We start from the raw sequence: 20,492 nt of genomic DNA, 5'->3' as shown, positions 1-20,492 counted from the left end.
CAAATATAGTCGAGCATCTGGCACCTAATCGCTGTAATGGCAGGAGCAGCCCTACAGGGCTGAGAGAAGAAAACATTATCAGGGGTGGTTGCAGGGTTTATTCCTGTTCTGTGACAAAGCTTTGATAGCTCTTTTAATGTTCTAGGTGCATGCAAAGCAAAGCAATGAAATATTCAGTTAGTTATCTATATGAACTTTAAAACCCAGATATCAAGACGACATTGAATTGGTATTGATTTTTCATCTGGTCCATCGTTATGGTCAGGATTGAAATGTCAATTTTGAAACAACATTTAAATACTGTGGGTAACCGACATTCTAACTTTAATGACGTTGTAATAATGTTGATTTACAGTTGTTTTTTTTGTCATTGATATTTGATCTATTTATAGTCGACCAGGTGACAACAACAACGTTGAAAAAAACATCTATTTATAGTTGACCAGATTAAAGCGGCGATCACTCCGAAGCACCTCTTTCACATCCTACAGGTCACCATCGAAAAGCCATTGATTTGTAGTTGAGCGTTAAATTGTATTGGAACTGAGCGGGTATAAAGTATCACAGAAAGTAGATTGAATGTTCTTTTGTTATCAAAGATTTCTGATGTAGTTACAGTTTACCAGCTTAAAAAAATCATGTCGAAATGCCATTTATGTATAATTAAAGCAGCGATCACTTGGACTATTCCGTAGCACCCCTCTCACAGTGGTACATCCCTCCAGGTAACCATTCATAAGTCTTGTACAGTAGAGCGGGAAATTACATTTCAGCTCAGCGGATTCGACCGGTGAAGGCGTAGCATGCACCACGATTAGTATAAGGTAAGGGTGAATGAATTTTCTTCTATTCGTTATTTTGACGGTCGCATTTGAATAAAAGTAAAAAAAACTCGTTAATGTACAGTTTCGGATAAAATCTGGGAGCCTGAAATGTTGTGTCTACTTTCAGCTTATAGTCCTGCAACAAATAAATTGCACCGAGAACACAATCTATCAACAAAGAAAACATTTTCGTTTCATAAAATACTGTCTTTCCGTTATAAAGCTAGCATAACGCTTCGTGGGTTCCTTTGTTAGCCTTGCAGTCGCCTCGCCCACCGTGAACCCAGACTGTCGCTCTATGGTTGCTTTTTTCCATAGTACTAAAAAAAATTGTTAATCTCTGCAATATGATTGGTAAACGTAAAGGTAACTCTATAAATGTGTACAATGACTTTGTTACTTTTGATGATTGGAGAGCGCCCGCTTCAATTCACACAATTCACACAAAGAAGACTTTCGACTCAGTTGAATGCTCACGCGGCATGCCCACGTGACTTTCCTTGCACGCACACATGACTTTCTGTTTGTGCCTTGAATAATGAATAAGTCACTTACCTGTAATGTATCTCGGCTATCATGTTTTTCCTCTTTTTATTGACATTGTGCCCCTTTTTTTCTCTTTTCAGATCAGATTTGTTAACTACCATCCATCCATAAACAAGTAAGAAACTCACGTCCTTAAATAATTCCTAGTGTTTAACCATTTACTTATTTGGCTATTTTCAAATATCGCACCATTTTCTTTAATCAGATATACACTGAAAATGGCATCACGCTGGTCAAGGAGGCGCAAATTAAGGTCAATGGTTGAGGCCGCACAGTCAGATATACTCCGGCACTTTGAAGAGATGGTTGGCGAACTAAATACCCAAAGCGACAATGCACAGGTTGAAGTTAAGCGACCGCGGGTGGCAGAAGAGTCTGGTGTGTCCCACTGTTGTCACCCAGGCATAGACAGGCAAGAATTTAAATGCCAAGCCTTGTACACTTGTGCACTTCAAAAATTCCTTATATACTGTACCTTCTTGCATGTCTCTGTTTCAGGTGTGTATTGTTACAAATGAAACTGTAACTGTAGGAAAAAATACGCCAAAAGCACATTTACAATTACTTATGACTGTTTTTAATTTCATTTCTTTAGACCAAATCCCCTGTACACTTATGAAGACTCTGAGGATGAGCAGCCTCAAAAAAAACGGTTTCCCCAGGCCCCCCGAGTGAAAATACCAGGTAATAAAATACTGTCTAGTGTCTGTGTACATATCTGTGTGTGAAACAAGGAAACTTTGTAGACAAGTTGTCTGTATTCTTAAATGCTTAAAAAATTTTTTTTTGTCTAAACAGCCCCCGCCACTCCGCAGTCTGCCCCCAACCCACTGATAGCAACCATCATAATGCCCCGCCCAGCTTCCGGCACCTTTCGCCACTCCGGCACAACACACAAGCCGACACAGCTTTGCGATCTCCCCAGCATGTAGAGTCTGATGTCAATGCCGTCGCTAGAGATGGTATGCTTTTAAAAAAGTTATTAAGCTGCATCACAATATCATTGTACTCTTATCTTCAAAACACAAATTTATACTGTTGAATGTCATCTTGTTTTGATTTTTTTTAGATTCCAGAGTCTCTGTGAGGCCACTATTACAAGGCAAGTTCTAAAATCTTGCAATTTGACAGTTTACATGGTATTGCAAATATATGTGACAGGCAAAAACTAGTAAACACTTTTAGCAGGTACAACAACTTATGCTTGAATGCAGAATGTGAAGCCATCACTCATGGATATAATCGTTTTTCGCATCACACTGCTTAACCTGTTTGTCACAAGCCATTAATCTTTCTATAATTGTTCTTTGAAACAGATGCGACCTTACATAAGATTTTAACGATGGTGTCAGACCTGACCAGAGCAGTTCACGATCTCCGTGAGGAGGTCAGAGCCATCCGCCATCCCTGCAGCAATGAATCTGTAGATGCTGGGGTATTGCCTCTGGATTTGCCCTTGCACAACATGGAGGAGCTAAACAATGCAGAGGCAGCTCTGCAATCACCAGAGGCAAATAAGGCAATGGTAAGTATTTAAAGGTTATGTAAACCTTGTAACTAAGAAGTGTAATAGCTGTCAAATTCGATTAAAATTCATAACAACGGCCTGTTGATGTACGATCTGCTTGATTATACAACAGCAGGCTAACATATATTACTAACAAATACATTCTACTGCAAATACTTTGGTTTATTCTTTGTATGACTTGAAAATCAGGCTTTAGGGAAAACTAAATGATATGTTTCTGTCATCAATTGCATGATGTAAACACAAGCACTTGCATACACATTTAAGGCATGAGACACGCTAATTCCATCTCTTAAACTGTCTCTATAGGTGAGACGCTTTGCGTTGATTGGAGGGACCACACTGGAGGTGCGAGTCCGCCGTGTAATGGCTTATGCCATCACAAACGAGCTGGCCTCTGTTCTCAACTGGGCGGGGAAAAAAAAACAAGGACCAGACAAAGCAAAAAAAGGGCATTTAAAGAGACAGCGCTGTGCAAATGCATATTTGGTAAGTTTACCTGTTATTGTTGTTTTATGAGCCTAAAGTGAACAATAAAGGGATCAATTGATGTGCTGGGTGCGTTTAACCTATGTCTGGTCTTTGCTAGATTTCTTTGTCTTTCTTAATAACAAGACTTTTATGTCCTGTTACTCTGGAGATGGAATCGTAGGTCTTCGGCTTCTTTTGTCCATGTTTTCTTTTTTTGAAAGGATACACGGCACACGATGCTAAGACATATCAAATGTTCAGCTAATAGCTCTTTGGAAATCAAAGTGATGCGGCAGTTTGCTGATTTCCGCCTGGTGACTTTCATGTTTATCAGCCTAGTAGTTTACAGACTTTCTCCCTGCTGAAGACAATTAACAAGAGGTTATTCATGTGCTCTAATTCCCTTTTTTTCTTTGTTTTTTTTTTGTGTTTATTTTTGTCCTAGACGGCCTGACGCAGCAGGTAGGGGCGAACTCTATGTCTGAGTTTGTCTTTGCTCAAGCAGTCCAGAAATGGCTCAGATACGCTCCAGATCGTATGGGTGGCGCAGGACGCCCAACATCCATCCCCATCCTGGAGTAAATACCAAAAAGTGACGTGAAACAAAGAAATGTAAAAAGGAAACTTTGTCGTTTAATAAAGTATTTTGCAAATGATACATGTCTAGTGACCTTTTTTTGTTGTTTCTTTTTCTCTGTTGCATGAGGTCCGATGCTTTATGTTTTTGGGATATTACTATTGACATGATACATTGTAAGATAATTTTTAACATATAAAGGGTGTCCAATTTGTGGAAGAAGGACAATTATCTGTTTCAGTGGTTTAAGTATTGATGGAAGCTTGCAGTAGTTTAGTACTGATTAAAATACCTATAAAGAACTGTAGATTTCCAGTCATGATTTTACTGTTGTTTCAATAGAAACAACATTTTTAGAAAATGTAGAGCACAGTTTTGTTTTCTGAAAGGTATATCGTAAATGGTCAAATGATAAACAAACCCCTGTCTACCTAACAGGCTGTGCAGAAGCAGTTGTTGCTAACAGCTGCTTAAGTGTGTGCATGTGGACGTGGGGGGCTGCAAAGGAGGCAGCTGTCAAGACAGACAAACCGTGTGCTTCCTACATTCCCTTATAAGGACGAATGTCCCTCAAAACCATGACCCATTTAAGACCATTCTCTTTTTTTCCTGATTAAGACCTGGTGATAAAGATAGGACTGCCAAAAAGTGCTTCTTTGACTTGAAGGGAGCTGTTGACAAAACACAGAAGCAGTTTCACCCAAAGGCTGGTGTGATGTTTCTGCTTTCTGCTTCATACTTTTTGCTCAGAACAACAAGCCAGATTATGGTGAGCACACACTAACGCCATATTGAAACAGCTATATTTGAGCATTTCTGTTGTAACACTTTTATACTTTACTGCAGTAATTCTAGTTATTTTTTTATTCTTCACAAATAAAACACACAGTCTATAAAGTCTCAAATAAATAGCTCCAGAATAAATGCAGAGCCATATATAAAACAGTTTTATTTAACTCAGTTGCAGTTAAATATGATTTTAAACTACCACATATATCTATTTAATAAGTAGTAAGTCCATCTTTGCCAACAACACGAGTGCATGTAAAAGCAGGAGTTCATGTTTTCTTGTCCAAGTATATGACCTGAATACTTTTTTCAATGCTAAGTCCTTTTGCAGATCATCAGAGGGCAAAGGACTCCTGAAGCACTGCGGTCATGCACTATGATTGCTGCTGATATAAAAATGTAAATATAGAAACTAGAAGAACACAGAGTTCAGATATGACCTGACATAATCTATGCACAGTCTATCCAACGTCAACACAGAGCGGTCGTGCCTGATTTTCTTGTTGGGGTCCCCATAGACACTGAGATCACCAGCGATATATCTAGCTCTTTACAAGACCCCAGATCCTTTTCAAATCTGTCTTGATTACAAAAATGATTCTGCTCATGGTAGGTGAGAAAAGATTCCTTCCAACATTACACAGCAAATTTGATAAACTGGACAATTTAAGAAAGTTGCAATATCCAGTGAAAAAAACTCTTATTTTTGGAAGGTAAAAGTCAAAAAAATGTGAATTGAAAATGTGAGGAGAAAAAAAAAAACAAGTAGGTTAGTAGTGCCTTTGCCTTGCACATGGCTACAAATGGAATATTTCAAAGTCTTGATGCTGTGGGGGGTATTTACATTCTTTCTGCACTCGCTGTTGCCTGTTCTGGCTTCAACATGGGGGTAGTGCGAGTTGACGAATAAGGAGTGTGAGCTACGCTGTGTGTGTGGCGACGTGCAGACTCTGGCACCTGCTGCTCTGTATTTCCCTAAAAGGACACTCTGGAGCCAATCAGAACAGAGAACGGATACTCGTCACTCTTGCATTTGCCATCCCAGGAGTCTGTCGTCTGGTGGAGGTTTTGGAACTGCCTTTAGCTCCCTCCATTTGCCCCCTTACATGATTGCCTCTCAGCTGTCTGGAATTTTTTGGCCCCCTTCACCCTTTACGAACGATGTTGGCAAACTCTCCCAGGCAGTTCCCCCTTAGACGACTCCTTAACCAGACTGCTCAGGCAAGATCTCGTATTACTGTCACACCATCTAATCACCCACATCCCCAGGACCCTGTTTGAGCTTAGTCATATTAACACATCCCTAGGGATCTGAATGGCAGCTCCACAAACTATGAGTGGGAGAAATATGTTGCTATGCATAAATCTGCATTACAAACTATTTACTGATGGTTTTGCAGCTGATTGTTTTTCCCTGATGGGAGTGCGACGAGCTCGGTAGCTTTTATATTGATAAAGAATCCATAAAAATAATTTGACAGCTAAAATACAACTAAATTCACTATTTTCATGTACAAATAATATTGGTTTTAATAATACTGCCATGCATATAACATTAAAATCCTTAATCATATAGAAGATCCATATGCACTGTCATTTATCACATTTAACCTACATGTACCTTTTAAATACTTCATAATGTAATCATGTATCCTTAATAAAATTCCCACTTGCTGCTTTTTCTTTCTTACTTCTATCTATGGCATTCAATGTCCAGGGCAGCATCTCTATAGATTGGTGGTATTTCGTGACACAGGATCCACTTTAATGGACTATTTTGCTGAGCAACACTTAATTTGGGCTTGTGTGAACCCTTGAGCCCGCCCACCGGCCCCCAGCTCCAGGACGCCGAGGCATATTTAAGGAACCCCTTGCACCCTTGCCCCTTTGTCCCGGTGGAAACTCCAGTCTTGTGGTTACAACTTGGTGAGTCCTTTTGCTGGATCATTGCTGTGTTTCAGATGCTGCTTTTTGGAGCATAGGGGTCAGTGAGGATGACCAGATAGTGCTGCTGTATATTACAGCAGTACATGGATATACTGTATTTATTACAGCTATAAGTTGTTTCTTGCCTAAGCAGGTGTTTTATTGTTTTGTTAAAGAGTGGTAAAAGGATAAGTTATGTGTGCTGAATAGTTTAAGGGCTGCTGCGGTATATAAGAGCAAGTCAGATGCCATCAAGGCTTAGGGTGGAGGATATATGTGATGCTTGACTCAGAGAAGCAGGCAAACAACACCAGCTCAGGTTAGATTCAACATAAGGAAAATTATCAGTTCATTATTTTTGGTTAAAAAGGCTTCCTCACTGATTACTGTTTTTAGCACAAGTTAAAGAGCATTCTGAAAAAGGTCATTTCCCGCATTTCTAGGTTATATTTAAATGTCGGGCTGTGTAGTATGGAAAGCAACGGATAAGGATTTTTTACAGATTTTTATGTAACTGTTATGTTACTTGAACTAAACTGAAAAATTAGACTAATTTACTGAACGTAATAATTGTTAAAATATACCTTTAAAGTCAAGTTTTATGTTTCTCAAAATTAAGTTTTTGTAACTTGGTCATATTCACAGCTACAGACAGCAGTCTCTAAGTTCTACAGTTTTGTGGCCTGCTATAGGACATATTAGACAGAATAGGACAGCAGTAAGACTCTTCAAAGAGGGGATGCTGGCACTTGGGATGCAGGCTCAGGCCTAAGAGCCTGGAAGACTCTAAGCACATGGTCTCCATCCAAACAGAGGAGACTACTATGTGACGACAGCTGAGAGGAGAGCCAGGCCTCCACTGCCACTTGTCAAAAGTCACACTGCCTCAGCTGTTAACTGGCTCTGGCTTAATGATGAGATACTAAGAAGGGGTTGTGGGGGCAGAGGGGGGTTTACAAGAGTCCAGAGGCTGAAAATAGACCCATGAGTGTGTGGTGGTGGTCCTGTTTTGGCTTTTCAGGCAGCTGTAAGGCTCAGAGAGATTAGACTACTCAAAAGTGTCTTCATACTGAACATAGTGCTACATTGTTTCATAGAATTGCACAGCTTTGTTTCTTCATGTGAACTTCTGCTTCTTTAAATGGAAATAATATGCATTTAAACATTTCTGTAAATACACCAACCTAATATTCTGATTGGTTTCTATCTTTTGTGTCATATAGAAAGCCAGCCCAGTACAGACCAAACATGTGTGACGACGACGAGACCACCGCCTTGGTGTGCGACAATGGTTCTGGCCTGGTCAAGGCTGGGTTTGCCGGTGATGATGCACCCCGTGCTGTCTTCCCATCCATTGTTGGACGTCCTCGTCACCAGGTTGGAATACGGGAAGGGCCCCCAAGTTTCTGGGAGATTACATATTTGTTGCCCTGTCACAGGATGTCTGTTTTTAAGTCTTGAGCTTGAGTTTGTTTGTTTTATTCATTCTCAGGGTGTGATGGTAGGTATGGGTCAGAAGGACAGCTACGTGGGAGACGAGGCCCAGAGCAAGAGGGGTATCCTGACTCTGAAGTACCCAATCGAGCACGGCATCATCACCAACTGGGATGACATGGAGAAGGTGAGAAAGATATAAAGATGTGGGAAAACTGAAATGTTATTTTTGTCAGCAAATAACATCATTCTTGCCCTGGATTTACAGATCTGGCACCACACTTTCTACAACGAGCTCCGTGTGGCCCCAGAGGAGCACCCCACCCTGCTGACAGAGGCCCCCCTCAATCCCAAAGCCAACAGAGAAAAGATGACCCAGATCATGTTTGAGACCTTCAACGTCCCAGCCATGTATGTGGCCATTCAGGCTGTGCTGTCCCTCTATGCCTCCGGCCGTACCACTGGTGAGCTCTCTTCTGTCGCATGCAAGTTAAACTATATCAATCTGTGCATATTTTCTTCTAACAAACTACTGCCTTCTCTGGACAGGTATTGTGCTGGACTCTGGTGATGGTGTGACCCACAATGTGCCCATCTATGAGGGTTATGCTCTGCCCCACGCCATCATGCGTCTGGATCTGGCTGGTCGAGACCTGACTGACTACCTGATGAAGATCCTGACTGAGCGTGGTTACTCCTTTGTCACCACTGGTAAGAAAATTACCAGCTTTGGCGAAAAACAATCCCACAGAATTTTAATGAAAAATGTAAACAGTGATCTATTTGAACATTTTTAGCCTTTAAATCAAATGAGCTTGCCTACAGTTTCCAAATTCTTGAACAGGCTATATGCGCATACTGTGAATGTGCTTTGTCAAACGGAATTCCAAACATTCTAGATATAAACATACTCGTCCTGGTTGACTGAACTGTGATATTTCCTCCATTTAGCTGAGCGTGAGATTGTGCGTGACATCAAGGAGAAACTGTGTTACGTAGCTCTGGACTTTGAGAATGAGATGGCCACAGCTGCATCGTCCTCCTCCCTGGAGAAGAGCTATGAGCTGCCTGACGGTCAGGTCATCACCATCGGAAACGAGCGTTTCCGTTGCCCCGAGACCTTGTTCCAGCCTTCTTTTATTGGTCAGTTGATCCACTGCACATACACAGAAAGGCACCAAATTTATTTTGGATTCATACCATTACCGGCAATAGTAGTACCTACTTAGGTGTATTGTGCTTATGGGACCTTATGTCCCATAAGCACAATAAAGCCATATATAAGCTGTGTATAAATATAATTAATTATACACTATACTTGAGTTCTGAGTTCAGTATAGCCTCTCCTAACAGCCCTTTATACCTATAATGCTATTAATTCATACCATACCATACCACCTTTATTTATAAAGCACTTTAACATAAAACCAGAGTTCACAAAGTGCTGTACATGCTAATAGCATAAGTAAAGAAAATTAAAATAAGATAAAATAAATAACTAAATAACTAAAATAAATTAAAACATGTTAAAACAAATTGAGTCAACCCCTCTAATCAGTGCCAAAGGCTTCAGCGAATAAATATGTTTTAAGAAGACTTTTAAATTCAGAAAGAGAAGAGGCCTGCCTAACATGCATGGGCAGATCATTCCACAACTTTGGAGCAACTACAGCAAAAGCACGATCACCTTTAAATTTATACTTAGTTTTCGGTACCTTAAGGAGCTGCTGATTGGCGGACTTAAGGGAACGGGCAGGTGTATATGGTTGTAGTAGCTCCGAGAGGTAGGGGGGGCCAGGCCATTAAGAGATTTAAAAACAAATAAGAGAATTTTAAAAACAATCCTAAAATGTACAGGTAGCCAGTGGAGTAAATTTAAAATTGGGGTAATGTGCTCAGACTTTTTTGTTCCAGTTAAAAGACATTTTAGCATTTTGCACAACCTTCAGGCGCCTAATGGACTCATCACTAACCCCACAATAAAGTGCATTACAATAATCCAGCCTAGAAGTAACAAAGGCATGGATTACTGTCTCAAAAAGCTGTTTCGATAAGATGGGCTTTATTTTGGCTAATTGCCTCAATTGAAAAAAGCTAGATCTTAAAACAGCACTGACCTTTCATAGACACTAAAGAATCTTACTAAATGTGTAAATGGTAACTAGTAGCATTTAAATCCAGAATTTCTTCTTGTTTTATTGTCTACATCTTAAATTTATTGCAACGGACACCACTGTTAGCTACATGGGCACTTACCTCCTTACAACTTCTTCCCAGGTATGGAGTCTGCTGGCATTCATGAGACGGCCTACAACAGCATCATGAAGTGTGACATTGATATCCGTAAGGACCTGTATGCCAACAACGTGCTCTCTGGTGGTACCACCATGTACCCTGGTATTGCTGATCGTATGCAGAAAGAAATCACTGCCCTGGCTCCCAGCACAATGAAGATCAAAGTGAGTCCAAGGACTGCAAAGTTATTAAAATGTATTTTGTCAAAGAAGAAATAAGCAAGCCTTTTATTCAAATTTTGGCATGGTGTAAAATGTTCTAATATGTACTTGATTCCTGATTGTCCTATCCACTCCTTCCAGATCATTGCTCCCCCCTGAGAGGAAATACTCCGTCTGGATCGGTGGCTCCATCCTGGCCTCTCTGTCCACCTTCCAGCAGATGTGGATCAGCAAGCAGGAGTACGATGAGGCTGGCCCCTCCATCGTCCACAGGAAGTGCTTCTAAATCTTCAGGCATCACCAAAAATCTCAAAACCAACCACACCAGCTTTGCTTCTATTTCTGTATTTCTACTGTTCCTTTTGCTGTATATACATGTACTGTTGTAATAAAATATAGTTCCTTTTATCAGTAATCCAGAGAGTTGGAGTCATGCCTTTTCCCCAGGCAATATCAAATATAATTCTGAAAAACAAATACAATACTTCAGATGAATAAATAGTGTGTTTGAAAAAATGGCAACACAAATATACAGTATACTCAAAGAAAGTGCACTTTTAGCAAAAGTGTGGTTACATCAATAATTTTAATGAAGACTAAATAAACTTTTAATTATTTTTACAAACTGCCCTTTTCAAGGCATTTTCAATTTTCTATAGCTCACAAGTTAAACTGCCTAAATAAACCATAATGGTCAACTACTATAGTTAAAGGGTTGAAAACTTCAGCAACACTATTCTGTGACTGCTTTCTTTCCTTATAGACCCTGCAGTTAATAAAATGATAAACTGATGCATTTATTATTATCTATTAGTATCTAAATAACACCAATCTTACACACACTATAGACAGCAAGCTGGTTTTGATCAGTCTGTGGTTTACACACAGTTTTATCCATTTTGGTATGCAAGATAGAATAGTTGAAACACTGCTTTACCTTTTGTGCTATCAGAAAAAACAAAAATAAAAAAGCTTCAGCCTAATTACAGCATACTTCATAAAGATGATAGTCGGAGTTTGAACCCTTTAATGACAAACATTAATGCTTTAGAACCACTTTTTTTGTTAGTTGCACTCCCACAACCCACCAACTAAATAACATCTTGGCTTCAACGCCATCAGTATGCTGCCAAACCCACATTATGTAGTATAAGGTGGTATAATTTCCAGCAAAAGAAAATTCTGGGAATGAGGAATTTGTAGGCTACATCTGTGAATAATCATAAATTTCTTGCACAGCCACTGATGTCAGTGGTTCCAACATTTAGGCAGTAATTTTGTGGTGATGACTTTATCGGCCCAGTGCTGATACATTTTCAGTGAAAATGCATTTAATCGGTTCTAGATTTGGGAGCTGGTACTCAAGTATGTTCAAACAAGTGCATACGCACTAGCATTTATTAGTATTACTGCGACCAATACTGAAAGATCTCAAACAGTATTTGGCAACAACTTTAGAGACAGTCTTCTGCACTTTTACAAATGTTTGTTGTACATGTGGGGAAATACTGCTGAAACACTGTTGAAACAAAGATGTTGTGAAACTGAATCACCCACTACCCGAAAAACAAGAATTACTGTAAAACTGTTTCAATAGTAATCTAAAGTGACCCACGTTTTACACCACTCCTGAATGCATCACTTTTCCTTCAGCGCTCACTTCCTGTGTGGCAGGTGATACGGATTAGAATAATAAAGCCCACCTCCTTTACTCATTACTGAGTTTGCAGAGATTGTGGTACCACGGTGAAAGGCCGTTAATGTGCTTAGGTTTTGCTTTGCTTTTGCTTCCGGTCAAATCATGAAGCTTACAGACAACAATGTCATTCGGTTTCACCTTCAAGTCCTTTATGGGATCTCTGTCAAGAGTCTTGAGAAGAAAAGGGAGAGACTGATGATTAGCGGTTCAAAGATCTTTGGTGTTCCTCTGGAAAATCTGCCCAGGTGTTACATTCCTGAATTTGGGCTTGTACCTTGGTGAGTGGAAAAGGGAAACCATTGAATATAACTTGGGAGGAACACTTCTAAAGCTTTGCTCAATAATTTGTGTCCCAGCTTTTTGGTGGACGCCTGTTCGTTCCTTCTGGAGCGTGGTGGGACTGTGGGCCTTTTCAGAAAACCAGGCTGTCTTGCTCGTATTAAGACTCTCAGGGTAAGAGTCTCACTTTTTTTTAAGGCTCAGTTCCACAATCTTTTCTGGAGCAATAGTGCCTTCTAGTGGTTTAAGTCGCTTTACTGACCTGTCACCTGCACTTCTACATTTGCAGTAGTTGCCACATGTTTCTAGGGTACAAATGCAGTCAAATAAAATAGTTTTATGAATCCTCCAGAAAGGGCGTGTTTTTGTTGAAACTGTGGGTCGGTGTTTCTAAGGTAATCATATCTATTAAACAGTTTAATCTGGTTATACCTAGACAAACTACTACAACAATACTACATGCAGATATACTCCTATTTGCTCTTGTTGTGTCTGGTTTAGGCCAAACTGAATCGAGGCGAGAGTTGTCTGTCCACTGCCCTCCCCTATGATGTGGCCACTCTGATCAAACAGTTTTGCAGGGAGCTGCCAGAGCCGCTGTTTCCCTCGGAGCTTCATGCAGCTCTGCTCAAAGCTCAGTCTCTGCCCAACCTACAGGACAGGATGGCAGCCCTCCAGCTGCTGTCCTGTCTCCTGCCTGCAAGAAACGCCTCCTGTCTGCATTACTTGTTTGACTACTTAGCAAAAGTTTCCCAGAGGTATGAAAGGATACTTTTAAAAAAAGTGTGAAAATTAAACTTTAACAAAAAATAGAAGCATGCACAAAAAGTACTGATTTTAAGGTCCTTTTTGTCTAGGAAACAAGTGTTGCTGTCAAAGCTGGTTCTGTCCCAGGTTGTGTGCTTGAGATGGAAATAACACGATAGTTCAGACCTGATATTGTTTTTCTTCACTGTATGTACTGCTGTCAGGTGCAGCGAGAACTTGATGACCAGCTCCAACCTGGCTATAGTCTTCGCTCCGTGTCTATTACCACCGCCAAACACGACAGAGATGTCTGAAGGACGGCTTGAGCTCAGAGTTCTTGTTCTGCACACCTTCATTGAAAATCCTCATTTGTTTGGTAAAAGACCAGTTATTTGGGGTTGATAAACGAATTTCCAGTGGCTTTATATGCAATGCTTTATATGCAATGTTTGAATCTTTATGACAATAGGTGTGATTCCCAAAACTGTAATCGATAGTATGGAATATCTGATGAACTTCCATTTTGTGAAAGATGTTGGCTCCAAGAGTAGAAGTAAAAAGCGGCACAGTTTCAAAGGTAAAAAGACCACAGAAGTTACTGAGCAAATCACTCTGTCCAAATTGTTTAACCAGTTTTTACTATTTGAGTTCTTGAGCTTAAAATTCTCAAACGCATGCAGGAATGCGCTCTGTAAAGACGGTGCCCTTGATTCAGGGAGGGTCAAAGCTCAGGCCCTCAGAGCAGAGCCACGGGTCCACATCAGGAGACAGACCAACGCTGAGGAGAAGCCTTGGCCTGGATGCTTTCCCCAACATCCTTTTGTTCAGGACCTACATGCCTTCAGCAGGTAATTATATGGCGAAAGAATCAGACTGGAATGTGTGAGAATATTTTATTTGTGCAGTCTAATCTAAAAACTGTTTCTAGATCAAAGCTTCAGGCCTGCAGCAGCTTTGTTGGATGATGTCATTGCAGCTGAAAAAAAGTTAAACAAGATGCCACAAGATGGTCTGAAAAGGTAAAGGTTTATAAATTTAACTTGAGTGTTCACTCTAACATCAGTGACAAATTAGAGAGCTAAGGCTTAGAGCTGATGTTACTTGGTTCCAGCATTTGGTTTTAAGGAGCCACTTCAAGTAAAGCAAATGTTAACTGTAGAATAAACCAAGGTGCTTATCGTCTTTGGCCAAATGCACGCTGTCTGCTGTGTATTTGTTCGATGTGCCTCTGTGCTTTACATATGGATCATCACCAGGTTCACCAGAGGTGTCGATGGCTCTCCTGCAGGAAAACTAAAGCTCACGCTTTGGAGAAGACGCTCGTCACTATAATTCATGTTTGTTTCCCTAAAGTCAAGACCTCTGATCAACCAGCAGGTTGACAAGAGTGGTTTAGGGGGGAAAAAAAGTGATATTTTTTTAAAATTTGTTTTTGGTTTTTTTTATACTGTATTTATGTAACAAGAGACTGAATGATGTATGTACTGCTTGCCCATACATTATTCATTAAATAAAGATATATTTTTAGTCTCTCTCCTTTCCTAAAGTCAATCTTATTAAATTTTCTGTGTATTATAGCCGAACCCAGTTTTGAGGAGTCCCATTTCCTCCTCTTATTGTTTAAAAAGAGAGAAATTATAGTGAAATATAAGAACATGGAAAACAGTAGCCAATACTAAATGGGGAAAATGCATTTGGGCTCGGATTTGTAGCGTCAGGGTCGAGCTCCCGAGGAGTAAATGGCACTTTGTCTTAGCCAATGGAAAGAGTGGATTTGCTGTTTCCTGGCAACTGCATCTGAACCGTGAAACGAGACGGATGCAGGGTTGTAAAATGTTCATGTATAAGGACACCAGAAATCAACTCTTCAAAATAAAACGAGACGAAAAATAAAATGTTTCCACCAAACGCTGCCCATAAACGAATAATGCGCAGAACACTGGTGAATCAACTTGGATCAGAGTGAATTTAGACGAACATTTGTATTTGGCTTTTTGTTCCTCCGCGTTTGTAAAGCTTTATTTTGAAGATCCGGAAATGTGCGGTTTTTTTGTGGACGACTTGACGGAGTTTTCCCGCAGCAGCCAGGGTTCTCCTTAAACGCAAACAAGGTAAGGGGAAAATGCAGAAATCTGATTTTTGATCCTTTGCGATTCCTTTGTAACAACAATAAATAAAAATCAATGTAATTACATGTGTATAATGAGTTTCATTATAAGTGAAGTCGTTTTTGGTTAATGGGGAGCTATTTATAGGCTTTTCACAACGGCCTTAATGGCTCTGTTTACAGAGTGAGTGGCGCATCAAAGATTTATTCATTTTACAGACCACAGGATGCCTTGTTGTTGTTGTTTTTTTGTTTTGTTTTTTACCCACAATGACATTCAGTTCAGGCGATTTTGACGTATTATGGATCTTTTTTTTTTTTTATCCACAAATAATTGCGTATATGTTTATAACAGGAAAATCATCCGTGTTTGTACATCAAACATCTGTGGGCTACTGTGTGTGTGTGTGTGTGTGTTTTCTCCCTATAGATAACGAAAATGGGCTCGGCGGTGCGGTTATCGTTACTCAGCCTCCTGCTGTGCCTACAGCTCGGCAGAGCTTCAGCCCGCAGTCCCCGTACGGCTGACCAGGTGTCCGAGGCCGACATCCAGCGCCTCCTGCACGGTGTCATGGAGCAGCTGGGCATTGCTCGGCCCAGGGTGGAGTATCCTGCACACCAGGCTACCAACATTGTTGGGCCTCAGAGCATACAGGGTATGTTATAGAGATTTATAAAGGATCTTAGAATATTGGAAGCAGTATTCCCCACCACTTCATCTGTCTTAACTCTGTATTTTTTTTTTTTTTTTTTTTTTTTCAAATTTTCATCTTGTGGAGAAAATCTAATAAAATCAAAACTTGAGGAAAACTTGAAATTTTCAGATAACCTGAACTATTGACTTATGGATGGGTAAAATGGGTAACAGATTTTCACATCTCCTTGAGACCAGAAAAATACTGAATGCTTAAACCCAACGGATATAAACATTAGGGCCATCATAGCTGGAAAAGTGGCAGGAGGGATCCTTGCAAGCCTGAAGTGGAAAGTTTGCAGTTTTTCACCCCTTATACATGAAGCCAAGTGGTTTAGTCCACACCATACAGCTAATTTATTCTATCAAAGTGGTTTCTAATGGACAAGAAGGAAGACGTGGAGAAGGAGAGGACACACACTCAGTGAGCTGTTAAGAAAAGAGAGATGAGTCTATGAATGGTTTAGCTATCAGGAGTTGTTAAAGATGGTAAAGCAGTGTCAGATGTGACTCTGTCTATGAAAATAACCCACCACAACTTAGCACTATTAAAAACAATCTGCAAAACCATCAGTCTTTTCTGCCTGATAACATTAAAAGAACACTAGCAAAAAAAATGGCCATAATATCATATAAGCTTAATCATGAACTTGCTTTATGTTTCTAATTGTTCACAATTATCAGTATAATCATATTATTTATAGTTATTACGGTTTGCCTTGACCTCTGACCTCTGATATAGTTCAGTACAAAAAGACTGAGAACAGTATTAGGCTGCAAGCAGGTTAAGAGGCTAATCTTGATCCTGTATGCTTCATTCTGTGTAGCAGACACTGAGCAAGATGATGTGATAAAGAGTACCCTATGTTGAGAAATAAATGTTTAAAATGTGTGGAGATGTCAAACTGTGCAGACTTATAGGCACATCATAGATTTTTAATAACAATCATATTCAGTTCAGTTCAATTTTATTTATATAGCGCCAAATCACAACAATGGTTGCCTAAAGGCACTTTATATTGTAAGGTATAGACCCTAGAAAAATACAAGAGTTAATAATACAACATTATATGAACAGTTCCTTTCCTGCTATTGCGATGACAGCTCAGTTATTCATTCAAAAGCAATCAAAAATGCACGAAAGATTTGGATCATGAAAGGAAAGGGGCCCACAGTTCTGTGCTACCCCCTGGTAAACAAAGCTATTTGGACTTGGAAGACATGTAACGCTGCATTTATGATTTTGTGGAGACTGTAGTGTCTGTTTCCCCCACCAGGTGGTGCCCATGAGGGACTGCAGCATCTAGGCCCCTATGGAAACATCCCCAACATTGTGGCAGAGCTCACAGGCGACAATGTTCCCAAAGACTTCAGTGATGACCACAGCTACCCAGACCCACCAAACCCCTGTCCCCTGGGAAAGACGGGTAGGAATTCTTCCCCTGTGCACAGTATTTTTAAACACAGTCATTTCTGCAGAACCAACACAAGCCTTTTATGGGGTTAATGGAAAACGTTGCTATTAATGCTGTTTTTAAGAATATGCATAGTTTTTCCATCTTCTTTTTGGCCTTTAAGAAAGTAATGACATAAATAAGTGCATTAATCACTTTCTGATTCACTGCTAGCCTTTTCCAGAACACACATGGCTTGCCTAATGAACAGAAAAAGTGACTCGCTCTCTGCTACCTATTTATTGCATACACAGCAGCAGATGGATGTTTGGAAAATGCTCCTGACACAGCTGAGTTCAGCAGAGAGTTTCAAAAACACCAGCACCTGTTTGACCCAGAACATGATTACCCTGCCCTGGCAAAGTGGGTGAGTACAAAACAGGACCTCAGGAACTGATTAATTTAATTATAGACTAATTGCTTGGTTTATTTTGATTTATTGATTTTGATTTATTCAACTGCCCAGAGTCTCAAATTATTTGCATAGCCAGAAGAAGTCCAGAACACAGAAAGATTTACCTCATAATGAAATAAAAGAGTAAAGCAACAAATTATTAATACTGCATAAACATTTTTCAGCAAGAGATCAAATAAATGTGCATTTGGAACACCAGAGTCATAATCTGGAGCAAATCACAACAACAGCTGCCTCAAGGCACTTTATATTGTAAGGTCAAGATGGTACAACAATACAGAGAAACCCCCTGAGGTTTGCAAGCAATCATTGATCGATTGCAATCCACATCTCCACAGGCAAGGTTGGATGCATTAAAATGAAACTACCATAAAAATTAGAAGCTATTATTTCTTTGTAAGGTGCGAACTTGCAAAATCAAATATTTTCCCAGCTGTAGTTTTGGTAGATACTGCAGACAGTTACGTTAAAATAACAAAGATTGGAAATAATGGAAAGCCCTCTTGATTGAATCATCGCTTGGCATTTCTTTGTGCGCAGCTGGAATTCTCAGTTTTTCCCATATTGCTTCACATATTTGGGTGTTATTCACTATTAACCACATGGGCCACTTTAGGGTAAAGTACAGACTACAGATTGCCAACTGCATCATCTTACCTGCCACACATGGCTCCTAATTAATTTGAGGTATTTGGACCATATTTGATTTTTTACCATTTGAGGCTCATGTCAATTTTCCAAGGTCAGAAAAAGGCAATCAGTGTCAGCTGTTTGCCAGAAGAGGCTTACATAAGCTATTCTTTTTCATCGGAGATGGCAGCACTGCAACAGTACTCATACTTGTGGATTCTGGGGTTCTGCTCGCATTTCTAACCACAGAAACAAAAAGTCAAGACTTCTGTTATTTGAAAGATCAGATAAAAGTTTCTTGTAATTAGCATGGATCCATTTCTCAGTTTGTCCTCTGATATGTCTGGTCTGAGGAAGTTACCCACTGAGAACACTGTTTTTATTCCCTAAAAGGAGCATTCAGACAATTTGTTGAGCGTAACAAATGGACTAGCTGTAAAACAATGAATACATGATTTTAGATCTGAAATCTGTTTTTTTATTCTTTTGTTTTCAGAACAAGGAACTTTTGTACCAAAAACTGAAGGGTGGACCAAAGAGAAGAAAACGGGTATACTATTTCTTGGTTGTCTTTTTGCTTTTCCTGTGTGGGATTGTGTCTGAGAAATCACAACACTGAGCACTCTGCACTGAGTTTAACCCCTGGTGGGAGTTAAGCCAAGAGTCACACTTTGAATTTCTGTTGTATTTAATCAGATGCATGCACCTTATAGACATGTTTATAAGTTTGTGTACAAACAGTTTTATGCTTGTGTCCACAGAGTGTCAACCCATATTTATTGGGCCAGAGGCTGGACAATGTCGTTGCCAAAAAATCAGTTCCTCACTTCTCAGAGGAAGAGGAGGAAGACGGACCATCTGTCCCTGCTGCCAGCAAATCCACAACCTAAACTCCTGCAATAACCACTGCAATATTACAACATACTGTCAGATAAAAGGTTTTAACAATGCACATTTAAGCATTTTGGTTAACAGTCAGTGGGTCTTTGTGTGTGTTTTGTAAATGCTTTGTTTGATTGTATTGCAAAAACATGGAATCTGTCACCCTGAAAGAAAATTTCAAGTTGTCTTTTGGTAAAAAAAAAAAAAAAAAAGTTATTTCTTGATCTCAGAGCTTTACAAACAGCAATTACAATGGACCTTGTTCTTTTCTTTTTTTAAAGATTGATAACTCTGAATTTTCCAGGTCAAGCTGTTTTTGGTCGGTAGTTTGAAATCTTGCCTTGGCAATAAAATAGGTTTTCCTTGAAACAACTCTGTCTCTTAGCAGAAATGCTCACAAGTGAGATATATGAATGAAAAAAGATCAGCCTGTCATCATATCTGTTATACTGTATTTATTAAAACACTGAAGATCTGTTTCTTTTCTTATTTTTAAGAGACATAACACACTACCACATTGCCAGAGAATTAACCCTAAATCAACCCAAAAATAATAGAATATATGCTGTTAAATACTAATCTGACAGTGTACAATATCCCTGTATCATAACAATACTTTGTATGAATATATAATGATCTGAACGAATGTTATATCAAAGTTTTTCTTGGATGTACAGAGATCGGTTTATTAATACAAATTCATTTTGTATGTGACGAATTACTTTGGTGTCTTGTGAAAGAAGTGTATTTCTATTTCCAATCAAATACTTGCAAGTAATTCTGGTAAAAGTCTTACTTTGCCATTCAAAGGTATGATGGTGAAATACTTCATTGTAGCATGTTCAGTATTTATTCACTGGGTTGCTTCATCTTGTCTAAATGGTTGTGTTCTGTTTTGTTCTGTTAAATCAAATAAACGGTTTATCTGCATCAACAAAGTTTGGAAGAGGATTTTGATTTGCATTCACAGACAGGCAAGATGGAGAGGATATGGGTTTGGGGGCGTGTTCTGGAGAAACTCAAAATTGGATATC

At 39.6% G+C, this 20,492-nt stretch overlaps 3 protein-coding genes and 1 long non-coding RNA gene across 6 annotated transcripts; all 4 read left to right on the top strand.

Moving 5' to 3' along the window:
* The first annotated feature begins 460 nt into the window (after positions 1 to 460).
* On the top strand, positions 461 to 1,782 carry LOC102076846 (uncharacterized). Its single transcript, XR_001224499.3, has 3 exons — positions 461 to 824; positions 1,451 to 1,485; positions 1,576 to 1,782. It is a non-coding gene; the product is annotated as an uncharacterized LOC102076846 (long non-coding RNA).
* Positions 1,783 to 6,554: 4,772 nt separating this feature from the next.
* Positions 6,555 to 10,966, top strand: actc1a (actin alpha cardiac muscle 1a). 2 transcript variants are annotated; one of them, XM_003446265.4, is made up of 8 exons: positions 6,555 to 6,661; positions 7,885 to 8,038; positions 8,154 to 8,282; positions 8,364 to 8,559; positions 8,645 to 8,806; positions 9,047 to 9,238; positions 10,373 to 10,554; positions 10,693 to 10,966. In XM_003446265.4, exons 2-8 carry the CDS (start codon positions 7,910 to 7,912, stop codon positions 10,708 to 10,710), a joined length of 1,008 nt encoding a protein of 335 aa, XP_003446313.2. In that variant the 5' UTR covers positions 6,555 to 6,661; positions 7,885 to 7,909; the 3' UTR covers positions 10,711 to 10,966. The 2 variants fall into 2 exon arrangements, with proteins under 2 accessions (XP_003446313.2, XP_019201860.1); XM_019346315.1 differs by having other exon boundaries at positions 10,373 to 10,574.
* A 1,288-nt stretch (positions 10,967 to 12,254) lies between these two features.
* LOC102076563 (rho GTPase-activating protein 11B) lies at positions 12,255 to 14,822 on the top strand. Of its 2 annotated transcripts, XM_005475065.4 has the most exons (8): positions 12,255 to 12,528; positions 12,607 to 12,703; positions 13,031 to 13,287; positions 13,501 to 13,652; positions 13,746 to 13,853; positions 13,957 to 14,124; positions 14,205 to 14,295; positions 14,533 to 14,822. In XM_005475065.4, exons 1-8 carry the CDS (start codon positions 12,353 to 12,355, stop codon positions 14,606 to 14,608), a joined length of 1,125 nt encoding a protein of 374 aa, XP_005475122.1. In that variant the 5' UTR covers positions 12,255 to 12,352; the 3' UTR covers positions 14,609 to 14,822. The 2 variants fall into 2 exon arrangements, with proteins under 2 accessions (XP_005475122.1, XP_013127422.1); XM_013271968.3 differs by lacking the exon at positions 14,533 to 14,822 and having other exon boundaries at positions 14,182 to 14,301.
* Positions 14,823 to 15,242: 420 nt separating this feature from the next.
* On the top strand, positions 15,243 to 20,392 carry scg5 (secretogranin V). The gene is made up of 6 exons (XM_003446267.4): positions 15,243 to 15,387; positions 15,814 to 16,039; positions 17,355 to 17,504; positions 17,786 to 17,898; positions 19,073 to 19,126; positions 19,338 to 20,392. Exons 2-6 carry the CDS (start codon positions 15,823 to 15,825, stop codon positions 19,464 to 19,466), a joined length of 663 nt encoding a protein of 220 aa, XP_003446315.1. The 5' UTR covers positions 15,243 to 15,387; positions 15,814 to 15,822; the 3' UTR covers positions 19,467 to 20,392.
* Positions 20,393 to 20,492: the final 100 nt, after the last annotated feature.

Source organism: Oreochromis niloticus, linkage group LG15 (assembly GCF_001858045.2).
Source record: "Oreochromis niloticus isolate F11D_XX linkage group LG15, O_niloticus_UMD_NMBU, whole genome shotgun sequence".
Taxonomy (NCBI): domain Eukaryota; kingdom Metazoa; phylum Chordata; class Actinopteri; order Cichliformes; family Cichlidae; genus Oreochromis; species Oreochromis niloticus.
Note: the sequence above shows the minus strand (reverse complement) of the source record. Positions and strands in the feature narration are given on the sequence as shown.